The sequence below is a fragment of the Taudactylus pleione genome, unplaced genomic scaffold, assembly GCF_031769625.1.
Source record: "Taudactylus pleione unplaced genomic scaffold, aTauple2 ptg000979l, whole genome shotgun sequence".
Lineage (NCBI taxonomy): Eukaryota > Metazoa > Chordata > Amphibia > Anura > Myobatrachidae > Taudactylus > Taudactylus pleione.
Window position 1 is genome coordinate 435,935 of NW_028285380.1, and position 17,815 is coordinate 453,749.

Sequence of the window (17,815 nt, forward strand, 5' to 3'; positions counted from 1 at the left end):
CTTGATCTGGTGCGTTTAGTTAAGTGTTAATGTTTGTCCCCCAGGTGTCATGCAGTGGCTTATCCATGCCAACCTGACACCACTGTCCAAGTTCCAATTCACGAGTGTGTTTCATAAATACTTAATTGCTTTAGGTTTGCCGGTAGATCACTTTGGCATCCACTCATTTTGGTAGGATAGGAGCAGCAACGTGCGCCACCACGGCAGGTACTTCCATCGACACTTTAAAGCACTTAGGTCGGTGGAAGTCGTCAGCCTGCAGGACCTATTTTATGGGGGATAAGTTGCATAGTTAGCAGTGCTCCTTGTGACTTTGTTTTGGAAACCCAGGGGCTTCATGCCTCACGCCACTTTGGGATTGTGACATTCTTTCCAGTTTTTGCCCTCAATTTGATTTTTGTGGTTTTCCCCTTCAAATGGGTCATCCAACCCCTGTGTCCCCTCCCTTGGCCGAGTTGTTTGTGTATTTTACCATTTCTCACTTGGTTGGAATTTCCAGGTAACTGTTGGGTGTGGTTCATGGGAAATTTATACATTTATTGGGCTAGCAAACACCCTTTAGTTTTACAGGCCCCTCGTTTGCTGGGAAGGCGCCCCCCAAAAATATTTTCACTCTGAACTAAACATGGTCTGGAACCTGCCCTGGATATAGTACAGGGAATTTAACAGGGTATGGTACATACAAGTTATGGTGGAGAGTATGGTATTGGAAGATGGGCAACGGCTATTAGATAACACAGATCTTAACTTTGGATGGATGGTAGAAGGTGTCGTATGTACAGGATATGGTAGAGGGTGCGGTGCTGGATGATGGGCACAAGGTTGGGATAATGGCTATTAGATAACACAGATCTTACCTTTGGCAGGATGTAAAGGGTGTGGTATGCATAGCGTATATGGTATAGGGCATGGTACACGGTATGATAGTGGGTGTAGTATGTACAGAGTATGGTACAGCTTATGGTAGAGGGTGTGGTATGTACAGGGTATGGTAAAGGGTGTGGTACGCATTGCGTATATGGTATAGGGCATGGTACACAGTATGGTAGAGGGTGTTGTACGTACAGAGTATGATACAGGTTATGGTAGAGGGTGTAGTATGTACAGAGTATGGTACAGGTTATGGTAGAGGGTGTAGTACGTAAAGAGTATGGTACAGGTTATGGTAGAGGGTGTTGTATGTACAGAGTATGGTACAGCTTATGGTAGAGGGTGTAGTATGTACAGAGTATGGTACAGGTTATGGTAGAGGGTGTTGTATGTACAGAGTATGGTACAGCTTATGGTAGAGGGTGTAGTACGTACACAGTATGGTACAGCTTCTGGTAGAGGGTGTAGTACGTACAGAGTATGGTACAGGTTATGGTAGAGGGTGTTGTACGTACAGGGTATGATACAGGTTATGGTAGAGGGTGTTGTATGTACAGAGTATGGTACAGCTTATGGTAGAGGGTGTAGTACGTACAGAGTATGGTACAGTTATGGTAGAGGGTGTAGTATGTACAGAGTATGGTACAGTTATGGTAGAGGGTGTAGTATGTACAGAGTATGGTACAGGTTATGGTAGAGGGTGTAGTACGTACAGAGTATGGTACATCTTATGGTAGAGGGTGTGGTACGTACAGAGTATGGTACAGGTTATGGTAGAGGGTGTAGTATGTACAGAGTATGGTATAGGTTATGGTAGAGGGTGTAGTATGTACAGAGTATGGTACAGGTTATGGTAGAGGGTGTAGTACGTACAGAGTATGGTACAGGTTATGGTAGAGGGTGTAGTACGTACAGAGTATGGTACAGGTTATGGTAGAGGGTGTGGTACGTACAGAGTATGGTACATCTTATGGTAGAGGGTGTAGTACGTACAGAGTATGGTACATCTTATGGTAGAGGGTGTGGTACGTACAGAGTATGGTATAGGTTATGGTAGAGGGTGTAGTATGTACAGAGTATGGTACAGGTTATGGTAGAGGGTGTAGTACGTACAGAGTATGGTACAGGTTATGGTAGAGGGTGTAGTATGTACAGAGTATGGTACAGGTTATGGTAGAGGGTGTGGTACGTACAGGGTATGATACAGGTTATGGTAGAGGGTGTAGTATGTACAGAGTATGGTACAGGTTATGGTAGAGGGTGTTGTACGTACAGAGTATGGTACAGGTTATGGTAGAGGGTGTGGTATGTACAGAGTATGGTACAGCTTATGGTAGAGGGTGTGGTACGTACAGAGTATGGTACATCTTATGGTAGAGGGTGTAGTACGTACAGAGTATGGTACAGGTTATGGTAGAGGGTGTAGTATGTACAGAGTATGGTATAGGTTATGGTAGAGGGTGTAGTATGTACAGAGTATGGTACAGGTTATGGTAGAGGGTGTTGTACGTACAGAGTATGGTACAGGTTATGGTAGAGGGTGTTGTACGTACAGAGTATGGCACAGGTTATGGTAGAGGGTGTAGTATGTACAGGGTATGATACAGGTTATGGTAGAGGGTGTAGTATGTACAGAGTATGGTACAGCTTATGGTAGAGGGTGTAGTACGTACAGAGTATGGTCCAGGTTATGGTAGAGGGTGTGGTACGTACAGAGTATGGTACAGCTTATGGTAGAGGGTGTAGTACGTACAGGGTATGATACAGCTTATGGTAGAGGGTGTAGTACGTACAGAGTATGGTACAGGTTATGGTAGAGGGTGTGGTATGTACAGAGTATGGTACAGCTTATGGTAGAGGGTGTTGTACGTACAGGGTATGATACAGGTTATGGTAGAGGGTGTTGTACATACAGAGTATGGTATAGGTTATGGTAGAGGGTGTAGTATGTACAGAGTATGGTACAGGTTATGGTAGAGGGTGTAGTATGTTCAGAGTATGGTACAGGTTATGGTAGAGGGTGTAGTACGTACAGAGTATGGTACAGGTTATGGTAGAGGGTGTGGTACGTACAGAGTATGGTACATCTTATGGTAGAGGGTGTAGTACGTACAGAGTATGGTACAGGTTATGGTAGAGGGTGTGGTACGTACAGAGTATGGTACAGCTTATGGTAGAGGGTGTAGTACGTACAGAGTATGGTACAGCTTATGGTAGAGGGTGTTGTACGTACAGAGTATGGTACAGGTTATGGTAGAGGGTGTGGTACGTACAGGGTATGATACAGGTTATGGTAGAGGGTGTAGTATGTTCAGAGTATGGTACAGGTTATGGTAGAGGGTGTGGTACATACAGCTTATGGTAGAGGGTGTGGTACGTACAGGGTATGGTACTGAAAGATGGGCACAAGGTTGGGGTGATGGCTATTAGATGGCACAGATCTTACCTTTGGCCGGGCGGTAGAGGAGGTCATTTCGCACCATGTGGATGGTTATTATAGCCAGAACTATGGACATGAATGGTATCAGAAATCCCAGGTTCTTCGCCACTGATTGTTGTATGTAGGAGATTCCCACAAAAACAACCAGACAGTTGATATTAACCAGCCAATAAAACCTAAAGAGTAAGAAATAATGATATAATATCAGTTATATTACCAGCAAGATGAAGTCTTCATGCGTTATCAGTTCTGTACAAGAAGACGCTAATGCTCGTTTACAAACTGCCAGAAATACATCCCCATACTGCGTCCCCACACTACATCCCCATACTGCGTCCCCACACTACATCCCCATACTGCGTCCCCACACTACATCCCCATACTGCGTCCCCACACTACATCCCCATACTGCGTCCCCACACTACATCCCCATACTGCGTCCCCACACTACATCCCCATACTGCGTCCCCACACTACATCCCCATACTGCGTCCCCACACTACATCCCCATACTGCGTCCCCACACTACATCCCCATACTGCATCCCCATACTGCACACCAGCACTACATCCCCATACTGCGTCCCCACACTACATCCCATTACTGCATCCCCATACTGCATACCAAAACTACATCCCTATACTGTGTCCCCACACTACATCCCCATACTGCGTCCCCACACAACATCCCCATACTACATCCCCATACTGCGTCCCCACACTACAGCCCCACACTGCATACCCACACCACATCCCCATACTGCGTCCCCACACTACATCCCCATACTGCATCCCCATACTGCACACCAGCACTACATCCCCATACTGCGTCCCCACACTACATCCCCATACTGCGTCCCCATACTGCATACCAAAACTACATCCCTATACTGTGTCCCCACACTACATCCCCATACTGCCTCTCCACACTACATACCCATACTGCATCCCCATACTGCACACCAGCACTACATCCCCATACTGCGTCCCCACACTACATCCCCATACTGCGTCCCCATACTGCATACCAAAACTACATCCCTATACTGTGTCCCCACACTACATCCCCATACTGCGTCCCCACACTACATACCCATACTGCATCCCCATACTGCACACCAGCACTACATCCCCATACTGCGTCCCCACACTACATCCCCATACTGCATCCCCACACTACATCCCCATACTGCGTCCCCACACTACATCCCCATACTGCGTCCCCACACTACATCCCCATACTGCGTCCCCACACTACATCCCCATACTGCATACCCACACTACATCCACGTACTGCGTCCCCACACTACATCCACGTACTGCGTCCCCACACTACATCCCCATACCGCATACCCACACTACATCCCCATACTGCGTCCCCACACTATATCCCCATACTACGTCCCCACACTATATCCCCATACTACGTCCCCACACTACATCCCCATACTGCGTCCCCACACTACATCCCCATACTGCGTCCCCACACTACATCCCCATACTGCGTCCCCTCACTACATCCCCATACTGCGTCCCCTCACTACATCCCCATACTGCATCCCCGCACTACATCCCCATACTGCATACCCACACTACATCCCCATACTGCGTCCCCACACTACATCCCTATACTGCATCCCCACACTACATCCCCATACTGCATACCAGCACTACATCCCCATACTGCATCCCCACACTACATCCCCATGCTGCATCCACTCACTACATCCCCATACTGCATACCCACACTACATCCCCGTACTGCGTCCCCACACTACATCCCCGTACTGCATCCCCACACTACATCCCCATACTGCTTCCCCACACTACATCCCCATACTGCATCCCCATACTGCGTCCACTCACTACATCCCCATACTGCGTCCACTCACTACATCCCCACACTACATCCCCGTACTGCATCCCCATACTGCGTCCCAGCACTACATCACCATACTACGTCCCAGCACTACATCACCATACTGCATCCCAGCACTACATCCACACACTACGGCCCCACATTACATCCCCACACTGCATCCCCATACTACATCCCCATACTGCGTCCCAACACTACATCCCCATACTGCATCCCCACATTACATTCCCATACTGCGTCCCCACACTGCATCCCCATACTGCGTCCCCACACTACTTCCCCATACTGCATCCCCACACTACATCCCCATCCTGCATACCCACACTACATCCCCATACTGCATCCACATACTACATCCCCATACTGCGTCCAAGCACTACATCACCATACTGTGTCCCAGCACTACATCCCCACACTGCGGCCCCAAACTACTTCCCCAAACTGCATCCCCATACTACATCCCCATACTGTGTCCCCACACTACATCCCCATACTGCGTCCCCACACTACATCCCCATACTGCGTCCCCACACTACATCCCCATACTGCGTCCCCACACTACATCCCCATACTGCATCCCCACACTACATCCCCCTACTGCATCCCCACACTACATCCCCATACTGCATCCCCATACTGCATACCAGCACTAAATACCCATACTGCATCCCCACACTACATCCCCATACTGCATCCCAGCATTAAATCCCCATACTGCATCCCCATACTACATCCCCATAATGTGTCCCCACACTACATCCCCATACTGCATCCCCACACTACATCCCCATACTGCATCCCCACACTACATCCCCATACTGCATACCAGCACTACATCCCCATACTGCAAACCAGCACTACATCCCCATACTGCATCCACATAATGCATACCAGCACTACATCCCCATACTGCATCCCCACACTACATCCCCATACTGCATCCCAGCACTACATCCCCATACTGCATCCCCATACTGCGTCCCATCACTACATCTGCATACTGCGTCCCCTCACTACATCCCCATACTGCATCCCCACACTACATCCACATACTGCGTCCCCATACTGCGTCCCCATACTGCATCCCCACACTACATCCCCATAATGTGTCCCCACACTACATCCCCATACTGCATACCAGCACTACATCCCCATACTGCATCTCCACACTACATCCCCATAATGCGTCCCCACACTACATCCCCGTACTGCATCCACATACTACATCCCCATACTGCGTCCCAGCACTACATCACCATACTGCATCCCCGCACTACATCCCCATAATGTGTCCCCACACTACATCCCCATACTGCATACCCACACTACATCCCCATACTGCATCCCCACACTACATCCCCATACTGCATACCCACACTACATCCCCATACTGCATACCCACACTACATCCCCATACTGCATACCCACACTACATCCCCATACTGCATCCACATACTATATCCCCATACTGCTTCCCAGCACTACATCACCATACTGCTTCCCAGCACTACATCACCATACTGCGTCCCAGCACTACATCCACACACTGCGGCCCCACACTACATCCCCACACTGCATCCCCATACTGCATCCCCACATTACATCCCCATACTGCATCCCCACACTACATCCCCATACTGCATCCACATACTACATCCCCATACTGCGTCCCAGCACTACATCCCCATACTGCATCCCCATACTGCATACCAGCACTAAATCCCCATAATGCATCCCCATACTACATCCCCATAATGCGTCCCCACACTACATCCCCATACTGCATCCCCACACTACATCCCCATACTGCATCCCCACACTACATCCCCATACTGCATAACAGCACTACATCCCCATACTGCATCCCCACACTACATCCCCATACTGCATACCAGCACTACATCCCCATACTGCATCCCCACACTACATCTCCATACTGCGTCCCCACACTACATCCCCATACTGCATACCAGCACTACATCCCCATACTGCATCCCCATACTGCAAACCAGCACTACATCCCCATACTGCATCCACATAATGCATACCAGCACTACATCCCCATACTGCATCCCCACACTACATCCCCATACTGCATCCCAGCACTACATCTCCATACTGCATCCCCTCACTACATCCCCATACTGCATCCCCACACTACATCCACATACTGCGTCCCCATACTGCATCCCTACACTACATCCCCATACTGCGTCCCCACACTACATCCCCATACTGCATACCAGCACTACATCCCCATACTGCATCCCCACACTACATCCACATACTGCATCCCCATAATGTGTCCCCACACTACATCCCCATACTGCATACCAGCACTAAATCCCCACACTACATCCCCATACTGTATCCCCTTAATGTGTCCCCACACTACATCCCCATACTGCATACCAGCACTAAATACCCTAACTGCATCCCAACACTACATCCCCATAATGTGTCCCCACAGTGCATCACCACACTACATCCCCATACTACATCTCAGCACTACATCACCACACTACATCCCTATACTGCATCCCCACACTACATCAACATACTGCGTCCCCTCACTACATCCCCATACTGCATCCCCATACTGCATACCAGCACTAAATACCCATACTGCATCCCCACACTACATCCCCTTACTGCATCCCCATACTGCATACCAGCACTAAATCCCCATACTGCATCCCCATACTACATCCCCATACTGCGTCCCATCACTACATCTCCATACTGCATCCCCTCACTACATCCCCATACTGCATCCCCACACTACATCCACATACTGCGTCCCCATACTGCATCCCCATACTGCATCCCCATACTGCATACCAGCACTACATCCCCATACTGCATCCCCACACTACATCCACATACTGCATCCCCATAATGTGTCCCCACACTACATCCCCATACTGCAGTGCATACCAGCACTAAATCCCCACACTACATCCCCATACTGTATCCCCTTAATGTGTCCCCACACTACATCCCCATACTGCATACCAGCACTAAATACCCTAACTGCATCCCAACACTACATCCCCATAATGTGTCCCCACAGTGCATCACCACACTACATCCCCATACTACATCTCAGCACTACATCACCACACTACATCCCTATACTGCATCCCCACACTACATCAACATACTACATCCCCATACTGCATACCCACACTACATCCCCATACTGCATCCCCATACTGCATACCAGCACTAAATACCCATACTGCATCCCCACACTACATCCCCTTACTGCATCCCCATACTGCATACCAGCACTAAATCCCCATACTGCATCCCCATACTACATCCCCATAATGTGTCCCCATACTACATCCCCATACTGCGTCCCCACACTACATCCCCATACTGCATACCAGCACCATATCCCCATACTGCATCCCCACACTACATCCCCATTCTGCGTCCCCACACTACATCTCCATACTGCGTCCACACACTACATCCCCATACTGCATCCCCATACTGCATACAAGCACTACATCCCCATACTGCATCCCCATACTGCATCCCCTCACTACATCCCCATACTGCATCCCCATACTGCATCCCCATACTGCATACCAGCACTACATCCCCATACTGCATACCAGCACTACATCCCCATACTGCATCCCCGTACTGCAAACCAGCACTACATCCGCATACTGCATCCCCACACTACATCCCCATACTGCATCCCCATAATGCATACCAGCACTACATCCCCATACTGCATCCCCACACTACATCCCCATACTGCATCCCAGCACAACATCCCCATACTGCATCCCAGCACAACATCCCCATACTGCGTCCCCTCACTACATCCCCATACTGCATCCCCACACTGCATCCCCATACTGCATCCCCATACTGCATCCCCATACTGCATACCAGCACTACATCCCCATACTGCATACCAGCACTACATCCCCATACTGCATCCCCACACTACATCCCCATACTGCATCCCCATAATGTGTCCCCACACTACATCCCCATACTGCATACCAGCACTAAATCCCCATACTGCATCCCCACAGTGCATCACCACACTACATCCCCATACTACATCTCAGCACTACATCACCACACTACATCCCTATACTGCATCCCCACACTACATCTCCATACTGCGTCCCCTCACTACATCCCCATACTGCATCCCAGTACTACATCCCCATACTGCATCCCCACACTACATCCCCATACTGCGTCCCCACACTACATCTCCATACTGCATCCCCACACTACATCTCCATACTGCGTCCCCTCACTACATCTCAGCACTACATCAGCACACTACATCTCCATACTGCGTCCCCACACTACATCCCCATACTGCATCCCAGCACTACATCAGCACACTACATCCCCATGCTGCATCCCCACACTACATCCCCATACTGCATCCCAGCACTACATCAGCACACTACATCCCCAAACTGCATCCCAGCACTACATCAGCACACTACATCCCCATGCTGCGTCCCCACACTACATCCCCATACTGCGTCCCCTCACTACATCTCAGCACTACATCCCCAAACTGCATCCCAGCACTACATCACCACACTACATCCCGATACTGCGTCCCAGCACTACATCACCACACTACATCCCGATACTGCGTCCCAGCACTACATCACCACACTACATCCCGATACTGCGTCCCAGCACTACATCACCACACTACATCCCGATACTGCGTCCCAGCACTACATCCCCATACTGCATCCCAGCACTACATCACCACACTTTTCCCCATACTGCATCCACATACTGCGTCCCATACTGCGTCCCATACTGCGTCCCCATACTGCATCCCCACACTACATCCCCACACTGCATCCCCACACTGCATCCCCATACTGCATCCCCACACTACATCCCCACACTGCGTCCCCACACTGCATCACCATACTGCGTCCCCACACTACATCTCCATACTGCATCCCTCCACTACATCCCCACACTACATCCACACACTACATCCCCATACTGCTTCCCAACAGTGCATCACCACACTACATCTCCATACTGCGTCCCAACAGTGCATCACCACACTGCATCACCATACTGCGTCCCCACAGTGCATCACCACACTACATCTCCATACTGCATCCCTGCACTACATCCCAGCACTACATCCCCATACTGCGTCCCCACACTACATCTCCATAAACCTTCTATCGGATGAGGTGTTGTCATGTGTGCAAACCACTTATCATACTAACATAAAATAAAGACACTGAGACGTGGATTTGGCAGATAACTTGATGGCGATTTATTGGAGCAATAATAATTATTATTTATATAAGGATGTATGGTGGCAAAGAAAGGACGGCCAGAAATCAGCCAGATCTGCTATGCCCACACACAAACAACACCAGGCATAGCAGGCGTAGATCGCCCAGAGTGCATACACATAACCATGTAACTCATATCATCAACAAAAGGTAACGCTCACCCCCATCTTGACTTCCCACCCGTTTAGGTGGTGATACTGCCCCCCGTTAGGTTGGTACAGCCAACTACCAGTCAACGAAGGGAACGCCCTTAAATCATAATTGCACCCGGACTGGCGACCTGCCGTTCTTTCCCGCCACCCAAAACCAAACCCACAACATACCAAAATTTATAGGGGAGGGAGGGTGGGGAATCTGGAACAAAGAGGCTTTGGCCCACACTTTTATCCCACTATATAATGTTCCTGTTACAAACCCGCCCCTGCTTGCCATAGGCTAACTCCCACAAGTAATTTGCATACATGCCGGCCCCCATCCTAGAGGTTTAAAACACCTCTTTTCTTATGCAATCTTTCGGTTTCTCTACTGCATCCCTGCACTACATCCCCATACTGCGTCCCCACACTACATCCCCATACTGCATCCCTGCACTACATCCCCATACTGCGTCCCCACACTACATCCCCATACTGCATCCCTGCACTACATCCCCATACTGCGTCCCCACACTACATCCCCATACTGCATCCCTGCACTACATCCCCATACTGCGTCCCCACACTACATCCCCATACTGCATCCCTGCACTACATCCCCATACTGTGTCCCCACACTACATCTCCATACTGCATCCCTGCACTACATCTCCATACTGCATCCAAGCATGGACAGCTTTATTATTACACTGCAATTTACAGTTGATTTGGGATCTCTCTCTCTCTCGCTCATACCTAATCCCTTTGCACATTTTACATCTGCCCACCTGCAGGGCAACATGAGTTTACCAAGGGGCACAGTTACTGGCTCTTTCTTGTTTTATTCCTAACTCAGATTTAGAATGAGATCATGTACACATTACTGTATCATGTCACACAGCCCCTTTTACTACTGGGAGGAAAAAAAAGACAAATTGTACTGTAGCTCCTTGTACAAACTAGTGTAGGATTACTTAAGCTGCACTCCCTCCAGTGCGTACTCAAAAAGAGTGTTTAGTAAAGCCGGGAATCTTGTGAGCGATCGGTATAGGAGACTATTTCCTAAAAATGTGGAAAAACTATGAGGAAGACCTTTGTATCCAATTACAACAATGTACAGATACATTTGTAATGGTGGATTCCAGTCTGGATGAGCTAAAATTGTATGATGATGATAACAGCAATGATAATAAGGATGATAATCATCACCGTTTATTAGATGGCATTAACAATACTTATAGCTGCCTAAAGTCCATTGGTAGCTTGTTTGGTGGGGACCCAAATAAACCAAACACTTCTGCCATAACACTGTCAGTACCTGTTGCTGAAGTTCTTGGTTTGTTAAACTGTGCATGTCCTTTGTAATATACAACATAAGGATAGGTAGGAGGGCCCAAGGATCACTCCATCGTGTACCAGTTTTCATTATGGGTTTTGCCAAGATTGTGTGTAATTGACAGGCAGCGTATATCACTGTACTTTAGTGGGGTGTTCATGGTTTTTTGTAACTTGCAAGGCCAAACATTACCAGGTTCTCATCCAGGTGTATAGTCCCTATTCCCTGCAGCTTCTCCACAGATACAGAGTAGAATCATCAAGTCATATAATCATATAATTAATAATGACTTTGACTAGGCTGCCTTGAATATCTTGTAATGTCCTGAGGTCTTTGATTTGCCATTTGTGTGATTTGCTGTTTGGATTCAGTTTCATTTTAAAAAATCTCATTGGGATTTTGGAAGCTTGTTTTTTTAATATTTTTTTTCCATGTTTCAGATTTATTTTTATTTATAGTTAATACTTTTAGTAATGAATCAGTCAGTCAATTATTGCTTTACCTGGCTTCCACTAAATAATCCACCTCTTTTTCCTGTGCTTGCCTCTGATCTAGTTCTTGATTTAATGAAAACATTCTATAGGATTGTATAGTATATATTAGAGATGTGCGCCAACCCTCGTGCTTTGGATCTGGATCTCCCATGGTTTTGGATCTGGATTGGTTTTGGCAAAACCTCACCTCCATGTTTTGGATCTGTATTTTCTAATAAAAAACAAACAAACAGCTAAAACCACATAAAATGGGCCTTTTTTGTTCCTACAGTATTAATAACCTCAATAACATTTATTTCCACTCATTTCCAGTCAATTTTGACCACCTCACAGCTCACAAGGGGACCAGGAAGTGTGCTTTCCAAAAATAAACAATTGACTTAAATAATGCTTTGCAAATCTTCTATAAAGGCCTTCAAACTGCCGTTGTTCCCACTGCCCACTTAACCATATGAGATATATTGTGAACAAGCGGAACATTTTAGACCTATGGTTTAAGTATTATGTTGTGCTTGTGTCTGCGCCATGCCTGCTTGCTGGGAGTTGATTTTTTTCATCCCAGAAGGGGACCAAGAAGCGTGCTTCCCAAAAATAAATAGGCAATTGACTTGAATAATCTTTTGCAAACCTTCTGTTCTGTAACAGAATTTTCCAATATGTAAAGGGACATTAAAAAAAACAGAGTTAGTTAGTGGCCTTCAAATTGCCATTGTTCCCACTATCCACTTATTTTTGGACTAGACCAACCATGGCGACTGAATTAGTGTCATATGGAAGAGGAGGCTACAAACTAGGTCTCATGTTAGGAGTTGGCCATATGGGGTACCGTATGTTGCTGTTAAGGGATCAGGCTGGTTATCAGTGGACACATTATTATAGTTGTTGTTATTCTGGGTTGCCATCTCCTGAAGGGTGTTTACCAACAGACAGAGAATAACTACCTATCAGCTCAGGCATAGACACTTCCTGAGGAACAGAGCTCTTTTCTCTGGAGGGAACCCAAATAGGTGGGAGCCCCTGTACTTCCAACATCTGAAGCTCTTATCTCTCTACATCATCTATGATAGAAGAAAACAAATGTCATTGGGGACATCTAGCTCCTCTTTCTGTACCCTGCTACCCTTTTTGGACAGAAAGTCCAGCATGGATGGTTTGGAAGAAGAAGAAGGCCTAGCAACAGATGGGGATGGTCATTATCAAGACTTGGTACCCCCAGTGGGAGTAGGCTGGGAGGTATTGGTTGGCATGCAGGCAGCGGAATAACAAAGGCCTCCATGTTGTCTGTGCTTACTATTCCGTATTTCAGTTTGCGATTCAGGTAGGAATAAAGTAGGCTACAGAACACAGTGACAGAATCACTGGATGTCTTAGTGCATTCAGGCCAAATACAATCCATGAATTCCCGGACAGATGAATCGTTTGCTTGTAATAATCTTTGGCTATAACACCCACCTTTGCCAGGAATTACCAGACACTTTGAAGGCTGTAACTTTGAACTGCTTTATAGAAAACATGTGAATGAAACCTTTCCACAGTGCAGAACATGATGGAGAAATCCCTTGAAGTTCAGCACCTAGAGCATCTTTTTTCATGTCTCTGAGGCCTCTCCTGACGGTGAAGAAAGATTCTCCACACTGTAGTCTTCCATTGTGACTTTTTAATGGTGATTTCAATGTTGTCCAGTGGCTGAGATCCATCTCATCTGAGGGTTGGGTTTTCCCCATGCAAATTAGACAATTTACATCCAGAAGGTGACTCTTATGTTTAGCCTTATCCACCAAAATATCCTCCTCCTCCTCCTCCTCCATGTGCAATTCCACAGAAGCATCCTCAATGACTATGTGTGCAAGATGTTGACTGCCCTTCCCCACATTTACAGAGGGCACACAAATGTTGGAACTTGGAGGATCCTCCAGTACACTAGTAATTAGGTCGGGCTCACACATGGCAACCGCAGACACACTTGCACTCTCCTCTGGGATTTGTGATTATGATTTCTCAGGGCACACAGTTGGTTTTTCCGGAACTGTCTAAACAACTTTCACATTTTTAATTGGACCACTACTACTACAAGCAGAAGGGCTATCAGAATCAGCAGTCTTTTTCATAAAGTAAGAAGGCCAAGGCCTTATCCTTTACTTGTCACTTTGTGTAGTGAAGGGCATATTGCAAATTTTTTGTTTATCTAAAGTCAAATATCCTTTAATTTTTTTTTCTTAATTTCAGTAAAACCGGCTTTACCATATCGATGGCGTGACTTAAGTCCTGGGGCATGGGCCTTCCTAGAGGACGAGGAAGTTGATGGCCTTGCACTGCTGGCAGCAGCTACAACATGTGGTTCTTGGCCTTGCTCTCCTGTCATGTGACAGCCCTCCATATTTTTTCTGCAGTCTAGAAGCAGTGTCACAAGCACCAATAGTGTAGCCAAGGTGCGGTTACAAGAAGAAGAAGAAGAAAAAAATATATAAGACAGTCGCTGGATCTTGTGCGCTAATGTGGTTAAGCCTAACATCCACGCACACACACACACACACACACACACACACATCCAAGCACACACACACACACACACACACATCCATCCACGCACACACATCCACGCACACACACACACACACACATCCACGCACACACGCATCCACGCACACACACACACACGCACATCCACACACACGCACACACATGCACACACACACAAAAATATAAAAAGACACTTTGATTTTTTCTTTTTTGACTTTTTTTTTTTTTGGGAGTCCAGAACTTGGGCCCAGAGATGGACACAGCAGACAGCACCGTAACCAGAGACCAGAATGGATCAGCACAGACATCACAGTGACAGTGACAGCACCGTGACCAGAGACCAGAATGGATCAGCACAGACAGCACAGTGATAGTGACACCACCGTGACCAGAGACCAGAATGGATCAGCACAGACAGCACAGTGATAGTGACAGCACCATGACCAGAGACCAGAATGGATCAGCACAGACAGCACAGTGATAGTGACACCACCGTGACCAGAGACCAGAATAGATCAGCACAGACAGCACAGTGATAGTGACAGCACCATGACCAGAGACCAGAATGGATCAGCACAGACAGAACAGTGATAGTGACAGCACCGTGACCAGAGACCAGAATGGATCAGCACAGACAGCACAGTGATAGTGACAGCACCGTGACCAGAGACCAGAATGGATCAGCACAGACAGCACAGTGACAGTGACAGCACCGTGACCAGAGACCAGAATGGATCAGCACAAACAGCACAGTGATAGTGACAGCACCGTGACCAGAGACCAGAATGGATCAGCACAGACAGCACAGTGACAGTGACAGCACCGTGACCAGAGACCAGAATGGATCAGCACAGACAGCACAGTGATAGTGACACCACCGTGACCAGAGACCAGAATGGATCAGCACAGACAGCACAGTGATAGTGACAGCACCATGACCAGAGACCAGAATGGATCAGCACAGACAGCACAGTGATAGTGACACCACCGTGACCAGAGACCAGAATGGATCAGCACAGACAGCACAGTGATAGTGACAGCACCGGGACCAGAGACCAGAATGGATCAGCACAGACAGAACAGTGATAGTGACAGCACCGTGACCAGAGACCAGAATGGATCAGCACAGACAGCACAGTGATAGTGACAGCACCGTGACCAGAGACCAGAATGGATCAGCACAGACAGCACAGTGATAGTGACAGCACCGTGACCAGAGACCAGAATGGATCAGCACAGACAGCACAGTGATAGTGACAGCACCATGACCAGAGACCAGAATGGATCAGCACAGACAGAACAGTGATAGTGACAGCACCGTGACCAGAGACCAGAATGGATCAGCACAGACAGCACAGTGATAGTGACAGCACCGTGACCAGAGACCAGAATGGATCAGCACAGACAGCACAGTGATAGTGACAGCACCGTGACCAGAGACCAGAATGGATCAGCACAGACAGCACAGTGATAGTGACACCACCGTGACCAGAGACCAGAATGGATCAGCACAGACAGCACAGTGATAGTGACAGCACCGGGACCAGAGACCAGAATGGATCAGCACAGACAGCACAGTGATAGTGACAGCACCGTGACCAGAGACCAGAATGTATCAGCACAGACAGCACAGTGATAGTGACACCACCGTGACCAGAGACCAGAATGGATCAGCACAGACAGCACAGTGATAGTGACAGCACCGGGACCAGAGACCAGAATGGATCAGCACAGACAGCACAGTGATAGTGACAGCACCGGGACCAGAGACCAGAATGGATCAGCAGACAGCACAGTGACAGCACCGTGACCAGAGACCAGAATGTATCAGCAGACAGCACAGTGATAGTGACAGCACCGTGACCAGAGACCAGAATGGATCAGCACAGACAGCACAGTGATAGTGACAGCACCGTGACCAGAGACCAGAATGGATCAGCACAGACAGCACAGTGATAGTGACAGCACCGTGACCAGAGACCAGAAGGGATCAGCAGACAGCACAGTGACAGGGACAGCACCGTAACCAGAGACCAGAATGGATCAGCACAGACAGCACAGTGATAGTGACAGCACCGTGACCAGAGACCAGAATGGATCAGCACAGGCAGCACAGTGATAGTGACAGCACCATGACCAGAGACCAGAATGGATCAGCACAGACAGCACAGTGATAGTGACAGCACCGTGACCAGAGACCAGAATGGATCAGCACAGACAGCACAGTGATAGGGACAGCACCGTGACCAGAGACCAGAATGGATCAGCACAGACAGCACAGTGACAGCACCGTAACCAGAGACCAGAATGGATCAGCACAGACAGCACAGTGATAGTGACAGCACCGTGACCAGAGACCAGAATGGATCAGCACAGACAGCACAGTGACAGTGACAGCACCGTGACCAGAGACCAGAATTGATCAGCACAGACAGCACAGTGACAGTGACAGCACCGTGACCAGAGACCAGAATTGATCAGCACAGACAGCACAGTGACAGTGACAGCACCGTGACCAGAGACCAGAATGGATCAGCACAGACAGCACAGTGATAGTGACAGCACCGTGACCAGAGACCAGAATGGATCAGCACAGACAGCACAGTGACAGCACCGTGACCAGAGACCAGAATGGATCAGCACAGACAGCACAGTGACAGTGACAGCACCGTGACCAGAGACCAGAATGGATCAGCACAGACAGCACAGTGATAGTGACAGCACCGTGACCAGAGACCAGAATGGCTCAGCACAGACAGTACAGTGATAGTGACAGCACCGTAACCAGAGACCAGAATGGATCAGCACAGACAGCA

At 48.2% G+C, this 17,815-nt stretch overlaps 1 protein-coding gene across 1 annotated transcript in view; it reads right to left on the bottom strand.

Annotated features, from left to right (window-relative positions):
* The window catches only part of SLC15A5 (solute carrier family 15 member 5), a 285,379-nt gene that overhangs the window by 236,440 nt on the left and 31,124 nt on the right, over positions 1 to 17,815 (bottom strand). Inside the window, exon 4 of the mRNA XM_088460776.1 lies at positions 3,317 to 3,486. Within this exon, the coding sequence (XP_088316902.1) occupies positions 3,317 to 3,486 (170 nt within the window). The remainder of the gene's footprint in view (positions 1 to 3,316; positions 3,487 to 17,815) is intronic.